Source organism: Danio aesculapii, chromosome 15 (assembly GCF_903798145.1).
Source record: "Danio aesculapii chromosome 15, fDanAes4.1, whole genome shotgun sequence".
Classification (NCBI taxonomy): Eukaryota; Metazoa; Chordata; class Actinopteri; order Cypriniformes; family Danionidae; genus Danio; species Danio aesculapii.
Genome location: NC_079449.1, coordinates 7,029,608 through 7,039,313, shown reverse-complemented (window position 1 = coordinate 7,039,313; position 9,706 = coordinate 7,029,608). Strand labels below are relative to the sequence as shown.

The 9,706-nt window shown below is 38.8% G+C and overlaps 1 protein-coding gene across 1 annotated transcript in view; it reads left to right on the top strand.

The window, feature by feature from the left end:
* The first annotated feature begins 1,882 nt into the window (after positions 1-1,882).
* Positions 1,883-9,706, top strand: part of LOC130242046 (uncharacterized) — a 43,684-nt gene continuing 35,860 nt past the window's right edge. The window contains 5 exon segments of the mRNA XM_056474064.1: positions 1,883-1,989; positions 2,246-2,356; positions 4,061-4,165; positions 5,573-5,641; positions 5,726-7,486. Coding sequence (XP_056330039.1) covers positions 1,940-1,989; positions 2,246-2,356; positions 4,061-4,165; positions 5,573-5,641; positions 5,726-7,486 — 2,096 coding nt within the window. The 5' untranslated portion in view covers positions 1,883-1,939.

Here is a 9,706-nt window from a genome sequence, read left to right as displayed (position 1 = left end):
GAAACAACTTTATGAACAAGTTAAACAAGTTTAGATCTTGCTTTTTTTTTGTTATCCTTCCTCATTCCTTGTCATTTGCTTTTTAAAACCTTTTGCAATAACACAAGGTTCTCTTAGTCTTTAGTTATGAATTTTTAAAAAACTATTCAGCAGACATCATAATGAAAGCTGAAGACGACAATGAATATTACAAGGTTTACAATGAAGAAAGAAGGTAAGATGTATTCTTTTCATTATTTGCGCATGCTTAAATTCACGTGAAACCAAAAGTATAAAGTTATAAATTATACTGCGTACCAACCCTAGAAGGGCTACTTACATTTTAAATTGTACTTTTTATTTTACAAAAAAACAAGAACCTTCTTAAAGTTATTAGAGTGAATGCGATGTGTAGTTAGATGTATCTAATGGCGATCAGCAGAAGAGATCAGATTCACCTGTGCTCAGTTTTTTATTCATGAAGAGCGACAAGCCAATACAAAAACTGTTTAGTTACAAAACAAAGATTACCTTTATGTTTACATGTGGCTTAGCATAATATTTGCTGAAGCATTATATTTGCTTCAACATAATCTTCGGTCTAAAGTTAAGGATTGTTTTGTTTTGCTTTTTCAGAGCTCAGACAAGATCAGGCTCATTTGTTCCCAGTGTTGTGTCCATGAAAAGTAACAAATCAATGAAAACGCCTATTGAGCTACAAAATGGACATGTTCCAGATCAAAGGTAAATATAATTGTTTTTCTTACACTATTAATAATATTCCTATTTAGGTTCTATGCAGTGTCACATCCACTGAATGGTTTTGCGTCAACTGTGGGGCAGCTAAAACATTTGTTGTTCACGACAAACATTATTTGTAAGAATGTTATCATTGTTACCTAATATTGAGATGGATTTTGTTGTCTTTAGGAGTTTTCGATGGAGAAATAATTCACCTGAACCAAGTGTTCTGTCTCTGAAAAGTGACAAATCAATGAAAACACCAATTGAGATAAAAGATGGAGATCCTCCACGGTATCAAAGGTAAAGACAGAATTATATTCCAAGTGACATAACATGACGTATGTTTTGTTGCTAGTTGTTACTGCGCGTGATGCAAAACTAAAAAAGTTTGCAAAGGGATGTAAAAATTCTGTAGAGATTAAGGGCGTACTCACACTATGTACAGTTGCCTTGAACCGGGCCAAAGCACGCTTGTCACCCCTCCCGTCTCCCCCAATGACCCGCACTCACATTACATTTGGGCCTGGGCACGCTTACAGTACGTCATCGATGATGTGCTGTTCAGTAAGCGCTTTAGCTCGGCACAGTGAAGAGTTCTTTAGTTCTATTGTTTTAGTCGTTTGGGATGCAGTGACACGCAGTCAAATATTTCACTGAACAGATCCGCCTATTTTGACACTCAAGTCCTCATAATGTCGTAATAATCTACGCCAGTTTGCGTTTATTGAACAGAAAGAATGATTAATGAATCCATATCAAACAGTCCCTTAAAAGTCACGTCTCATCTTCAGTTTCAGTCTCAGGCACTCACACACAAGCGTACCGTGCCACAGCCCAAGTGAACTACGCTCTGGCAAACCTCTTCCAACCGGGCCAGGGCTGGCCAAGTGAACCGTGCCTGAGCCTGATTCAGAGCACTCACACTTCTCAAACGATTCGGGAAATGGGCCTGGGCATGGTTCAGATAACATAGTGTGAGTAGGCCCCAAGACAAAAATTCAGTTTATCTGAAGTTAAATCCAATTAAATTTACAACTGGCAGTGTGGTTTTTGACAATGTGGTAGCCAGAAAACAGTATACTGAAAGCAAAAGTTATATACTGCATGCTTCAACATTCTTTCTCTCTAAAGATAAAGATCATGTTGTTTCTACAGTGTTCAGAAACAATCAGGCTCATTTGTTCCCAGTGCTGTGTCCCAAAAAAGTGACAAATCAATGAAAACACCAATTTACTTAAAAGATGGAGATCCTCCAGGGTATCAAAGGTAAAAGCTGAATTGTTTTGTTGCTAGCTGTGACTGCAAGAGAGACCAAAAAATAAAAATAAAAATACATTTTGTGAAAAGACATTAAATTCTATAAATATGCAAGTTCAGTTAAAAGATAAGAATTCTGTTTATCTGAAGGTAAATCCAATTCATTTACATGTGGCTGTGTTGGTTTTTGACAATGTGGTTGCCAGATAAAAGTGAAAGCTAAAATTATATTTGCTTCAACAATTGATTTTGTTTTGCTGTGCAGTTTTCGGCAAAGATACCAATCACCTGATCCAAGTGCTGTGTCCCTGAAAAGTGACAAATCAATGAAAACACCAATTGAGTTACAAAATGGACATAATCCAGGTGATCAAAGGTATGTGTAAATTATTTTAGAACTTGTGTGACGTGTTATGTGATTGATTTAACATTCTCCTCCAATAAAACCTGCATCTGACAGGGAAATTCCAACAAAATTTATTTTAGAAAAATCAGGTGTAGAAATAGTGCTGATTCTTCACTGTGTGTGTTTAGTAAATCCAGACAGTACTGTTTTAACACCATTATAACCATTTGCATTGGCACAAATTATCCTTCAAACGCATACTAAAACTCTCTGAATCTGAATCTCACATCACTAATAAGTGAGGTTTATTTATAAACTAATTTCCAGAGGATCACGTGCTTATGATTTATCACAGCCGGTCTCGTATTAAGCTAATCAGTATCATCCAATCATATGAGCCATAAGCTACTATAAATAACCACAGTTTTCAGTCCACTTTATCTTCGTTTGGAAGAAACCCCCCTTCCTCCCCATTCTCCTCCTTCACTATAGATCGGGCGGCACGGAGGCCCAGTGGTTAGCACTGTTAGCCCCACAGCAAGAACACTGCCACCCCTGGTCCTGCCAGGTCGGTAGGTGTTTCTGTGAGGAGTTTGTATATTCTCCCCGTGTCCGGGTGGGTTTTTCCCGGGTTCTCCGGTTTCCTCCCACCATCCAAATATATAAATCATGCATAACAATCAAGCATTTGTCTAGCCCCCTTTTTTCCTCGCGTGTTCCCTTAGCTACTGCAGATGGGGAGTTCTGAGATCCACCGAGCTCAGGCTCCCCTCTCGCTCTGCAAACGGGAGGAAGCCCCGGGCTCGAGGATCCCTTGAGCTCAGGGCTCTCTCCCGGGACAGCATGCCAAACAAGCTATTGATGAATCATCAGCTAAGTGTGAACTCTTGAAAATATTATCTCAGTGAAGAAACAAACTAATTTCGAGAGGAGCACATGATATGATTGATCGCAGCTGGTCTCTCATTTACAATCTATAGTTAGACAATCAGATTAATCCAAACTCACTGTAATTATCCCGGCTAAAACTACTCCCTTATCTTCGTTTTCCGAAGAAACCCCCCCCCCCCCCATTCACCCCATCTCGCCCTTTTCCTCCTTTACCAGGGGAGCTCTCGAGAACTACCTGATCTCGTACTCCCCTTATATGCTCATCGACCAGGCGGGAGCCCTGGGCTCAATCATCTCCGAGGTCAGGGTTCTCTCCTGGGACAGCATGCCAAACCTGCTATTATTATTAAGCAATATCTCAGTGTGAACTCTTGGAATACATTTAAAAACTACAAATATTCTTCACCCATGCAGAACTCAGAACCTAAATAATTTCTGGTGATCAAAATAATGTACAATATGTATTTAAAAGTTATTCAGACACAATAAACAAAGTCAAACCCTTTCACTATAGTATCGCACAGTATGTGATCTGTATACAGGGTGATTCAAAAAGAATACCACAACTTCTCGAAAATCGAGAACTCTGCAAAGAGGAAAAAGAGGGCTAAGCTCTTTCTGTCGTCAATTTAAAGAAGCTCTGAAGTTTTGAAACACTTTGTTAAGTTCTCTTCATGTTGATTAATTACCAAAGGTAATTAAACCAGAAAATTACCGAACAAGTTAAACAAGTTTAAACAAGTTTTAGATTTGTATTTCTGTTTGTTTTTTTATGACTGCAAACTTTTCCCCCCAAAATTAAGTCATTGTTACCAAATGTTGAGATTTTGTTGTCTTTTGCAGTTTTCGGCAAAGATACCAATCACCTGATCCCAGTGCTGTGTCCCTGAAAAGTGACAAATCAATGAAAACACCAATCGAGTTACAAAAAGAAGATATTATAAAAAGGTAAATATAATTATATAAATTTCATATGACATTAAACAAACCTTGTGGCATGATTTATTTAAAGGAACACTCAACATTTTAAAGTTAGAGTTGACTTTCACTGTATAGTTTGAATCCATTCAGCTGATTTCTTGCCATTGGATAAAGGTGGGTACAGCAGTAGAGTTTCTTGACTATTACAGAATGAGAGTATAGTTCCTACTAGGGATGCACCGATACCAATTTTTTACAAACCGACACGAGTACGAGTATTTTAATATGTGTAGCCTAATAATTATATTAATTCTAATAAAATGAAAACCAAAATAAACAATTCATTGCATGTTTCGTTTGACAAAAATATACGGAAAAGAAAAAAAAAAAAATCAAAGGGTTGCTAGTTTGTATTAATGTGTTTTATTATTAATAAAAATATGCTCAGCCTATTTAAGCTTAACAGTTTTATACGCCGCCAATAGACAAGCCATTCAAAAGTTTTATTTTACTATGTACTGGGTTATAATGTATATTTTACAATAAAAAATGAATGTAGCATGCCTCGCTGTCATTTAAAACATGCAATTCATAACACACCAGAGCTGCAGGCCTGTGTATGCATTGTGTAAACTTACAGAGAGGTACGGGTCGATAGTCATATTGCGCACCACGTTATTGAACTCCAATATCTCTGAGGGAAATCATGTTACCCGATAGCCAATATTAACTTGAGAGTTTTTTAATATAAATGGCATTTTAAAAAAGGAACAACACTCAAATCTTCAACAAGTAAAACTGGTCCTGTGGTCATCATGGCATCTAAGTGACTTTGTGTCCATGTGTTTACCCAATGGCAGTGCAACACAAATCCCAACTCAATCAAGACGTGAAACAAATCCAGTACTCCTGAGGTATGGTTTCAAAGGAGACCAGTTCACCTATTAGCAGATTTAAGTGTTTCCTAAATCTGAAAGTGGTTTGGAGACTCGTAAATCACAGTGAAAAGGGATGAGTGTAAACGATGAGATGTGAACTCTTATCAAATGCAGTTTCAGCAGTGGACAGCATAGCATCCCTGACCTCCCACATTGACCAATGACAAGATATCTTCTGCTGTTTGGTTGTCTAAACCAATATTTTCTGAAATCTGGGAAAAAAATACACCTAATAAATGACATAATAAGTAATAAATGACACATAATAAGTGAAAGCTGCAAAGAGGTCCAAACCAACAGCACAGGTTTACATTATGACTAGACAATAAAATTGGTGCAGTGTTGGTGTAGCTAGTGTGCTGTAGGCTATTTTAGGAGGCTTAGGTTACTTTACCTGCTTGGTTGCAGAAAAACAAAAGAATGAGTGTGACAAGATTATGTATATACAGTAACTGATGTTTTGATGCTCACTTCAAAATCTTATTTTGTCTGTAAGGTATTCACGGACAAAACCTTATCAGGATTTTATGACGGTTGACAGCCTTCCTGGAAGATTCATCCATCAGTATGTCAAACACAACATATAATGTGATTTATAACGTCTGTATTTGTGAATATTTACTGTTACTGACAATACTATTTTCAACAGACAGGATTCTGAAACCGATAGACAAATAATCCAAAGACTCAAATCAAACATAAGAAAGAAACATCAGTACATTTTTGAAGGATTTGCAAATCAGGGAAACCCAACACTCCTCAATGAGATTTACATAGATCTCTACATCACAGAGGGTGGGAATGGAGAGATCAGTAATGAACATGAAATCAAAAGGATAGAAAAATCTTTGAAGATTGGAGCAGCAGTAACAGTGCCTATAAAATGCAGTGAAATCTTTACACCTTTACCTGGACAAGACAAAGCCATCAGAACTGTGCTGACGAAGGGAGTCGCTGGCATTGGAAAAACAGTCTCTGTGCAGAAGTTCATCCTGGACTGGGCTGAAGAGAAGGAGAATCAGGACGTCCAGCTCATATTTCCACTTCCTTTCAGAAAGATCAATCTGATGAAGGACAAAACACTCAGTCTGTCAGATCTTCTTCAGCTCTTTTTCCCTCAAACTAAAGAAATGGAAATATCCAGTGACGAATATAAAGTGCTGTTCATCTTTGATGGCCTGGACGAGTGTCGTTTATCTCTGGACTTTCAAAGCGCTGTGAGGTTGTGTGACATCAGTGAACCCGCCTCAGTGGACGTGCTGCTGACGAACCTGATTGTGGGGAATCTGCTTCCCTCTGCTCTCATCTGGATCACCTCCAGACCAGCAGCAGCAGATCTCATCCCCTCTGAGTGTGTCCATCGAGTGACAGAGGTACGAGGCTTCAACGACCCTCAGAAGGAGGAATACTTCAGCAAGAGAATCAGTGATCAGAGTCTGGCCAATACAATCATCTCACACCTGAAGTCCTCCAGGAGCCTCTACATCATGTGCCACATCCCAGTGTTCTGCTGGATCTCAGCCACTGTTCTGGAGAAGATGTTGAGTGAAGCAGAGACTGCAGAGATTCCCAAGACTCTCACTCAGATGTACACACACTTCCTGATGGCACAGATCAACATCAAAAACACAAAGTACAATGAAATTAACAAAGATAAGGAGATGATCTTCAAACTGGGCAAACTGGCGTATGATCAGCTGGAAAGAGGCAATCTAATCTTCTATGAGGAAGACCTGAGAGAGTGTGGCATTGATGTGGCAGAAGCTTCAGTTTACTCAGGATTGTGCACTCAGATCTTCAGAGAGGAGTTTGGCTTGTATCAGGGGAAAGTCTTCAGCTTTGTTCATCTCAGCATTCAGGAACATCTAGCGGCTCTATATGTGCACCTCTCCTTCCACAACAATGGTCAAAATATGCTCGACGAACGTAAATATGGACAACAAGTGACAATGTTCAGCGTACACAAGTCTGCAATTGGTAGAACTTTACAAAGTGTTAATGGATGTTTCGATCTATTCCTTCGTTTCCTTGTTGGATTTTCATTGCAGTCAAATCACAGCCTCATAAAAGGTCTTTTGATGGAAAATACACACAGAGCCCTGGAAAACAAGAAAACTATTGAGCATCTCAAAAACACATTAAAAACATTCCCTTGCGCAGAAAGGGCTCTACTTCTGTTTCACTGTCTGAGCGAACTCAATGATCACTCTCTTGTTACTGAAGTGCAAAGCTACCTAACTTCAGGAAAATTAAACAGTGACACTCTTTCCCCAGACCTCTGGTCAGCTCTAGTTTACATCTTAATGACATCCAATGAGAAATTGGATGAGTTTGAACTTAATAAATATGGAAAGGGGGACAAGGTCTTTTACTGGTTGGTTCCTGTGATCAAGTTGTCAAAAAAGATCTGGTAAGAACAATCAACTCTGCTCTTATATAACAGTCAATAATATAAAGTGAAATAAACATGTTTACACTGAGCCTTTATCAACAAACTCAACTAGCTGCACAAATTTATATCTACACTAGGGCTGCACAAAATATCATTTCAGCGTCAATATCGCAATGTGTGTGACCTCAATAGTCACATCGCAGGATTTAAGTTAATGTTAAGTTGGGATTATAGTCTATCAACAATTATTAAATGAGATTTGTGGAGTCATTGCAATGTATAACCATAACAAAGTGAAACTTTAGCATTTGCATGTGTTTTAAAGGCACTTTAAAGAGCCCCTATTATGGGTTTTTGAAAATGACCTTCCATGAAGTGTGTAACACAGCTCTAAGTGAATGAAAACATCCAGCTGAGGTTTAAAGAGCCCCTATTATACATTAAAAAGGGTCATATTTTGGTTATATGGGTCTCCAACAACATACTCATATGCATGCAAGGTCAAAAAACACTTTCATGGTCTTATAATATGAATTTATTTTTACCAAATTATCCCAGCGACTCCCATATGAATCGTTCAGTGATTCATTTGTTCCCAAACCCCACCTTAGCGCGAAGCTAATCTGCGCTGATTGGACCTATGACAGCTTGTTGTGATTGGTCGACAGTGTTCATCGCAAGACAGTAACACCTCATTCACACGGGGCTTCAGCGTCAGCGCTTGACAGAGGGCTTGTCTGAAGTTGGGACTGATGCGATCGTCATAGCAGCGTTAGCCAATGAAATTAGTCAGCAATAGGCCACTGTCTGAGCTAGTGAATTTGCATCCAGCCATCTGATTGGCTGACGCTTCCGTCGCCGCTTGAAAAGTTGAGAAAGTCCCAACTTTTGCAGCGAGCAACGCCACTTAAGCGGGACCGACGGATCTACAATGCAGTTCGGCAACACCTGATGTCACCCATTCAAAGTGAATGAGAAGCATTGAAGCTGACGCCCCATGTGAATGGGGTGTAAAATGCCCAGTGCGGTTTGTCAAGCCCCTGGTTCACCAACATTTGTGGTATAGGATCCGATCGCAGAGGACGCCCGAAACACTCTTCATAGTAAACTTACTCATCATTGTTATTCTGACACCTTACCACCAAAAGCAGTGTAGATAAACACCAGCATATTGCTCTATTCTTAACTATGATACACATTCAGTATTAATCCACACAGCAGCTAAAGCTAAACTATTCTGAACCTTGACCACCGCAGGTGTGTAGGAACAACTGACTGTGAGCATAGCAACGACAAACGGCAGTGGAACAAAAGCTCACAAACGCATTTAAATCCGTAAACAAAGCAGCACGCGACGCGTTTTCAACGTGGCATTAGACGCGATATGAGAATATAAAGAGTTAACCTGATACAGTACAAGCAGTTACAAGTAACAAAACACAATTAAACACATCATTTGCAAGCTAGAGAAAACAAGGAGACAGCCTTTTACTTACACTTATGAAATGTGTTGTGGGCCAGGCCTGATTTCATCAATTATCTTTCATTTTGGAGATTTACTCCCTTCTCAGCTGTAGATCCTTTCTATTTGCAATCATTGCTGTGGCACCTCTCGCGTAAAGTGTTATATGTTCTTAGAGCTTACCTGTACTCTGCTTTGCCCAACAATCACATCCCCAGCCAGGAGATTGTAGCGCTCACCAGCGTTCCTCCTCAGCAGCAGGCTGCCTTTGTTTGACTTTGTGCCTATTCAGCATGTTGTTGAAGACCCTGAAAACCAAAATATGTCCTTTTTTAATGCAAAATAGGGGCTCTTTAAAATAGTGTAAAGCAATTGGGCACAGTAACATAAAATATATGTAACTTTAATGAAGAGAACTTTTATGATTTATTAATACAGTGTTAGTTTGCATGACATTATTACATTTCTGTATCTCAATACTCCTTGACTCTCCGGAAAACCATACAGAACAGTTTGTTTTACTTTTTCTTTGCTCTACTATATTTATTATTGCAATTTTATTTTTTTATATAAATTATTCACACCCTTACAAAATCATCCCAACCAATCTAAATGAATTATATTTTTCCACAAATGGACGCTATTCAAGCCATCTGTATTCATATCGCAAAATATAACGCAGCAAATCAAAGCATCGCAATGTCAGAGTGCAACATCGTGCAGCCCTAATCTACACCCACAATTATTATATTTTATTTTTAGAACAAGAGCACATA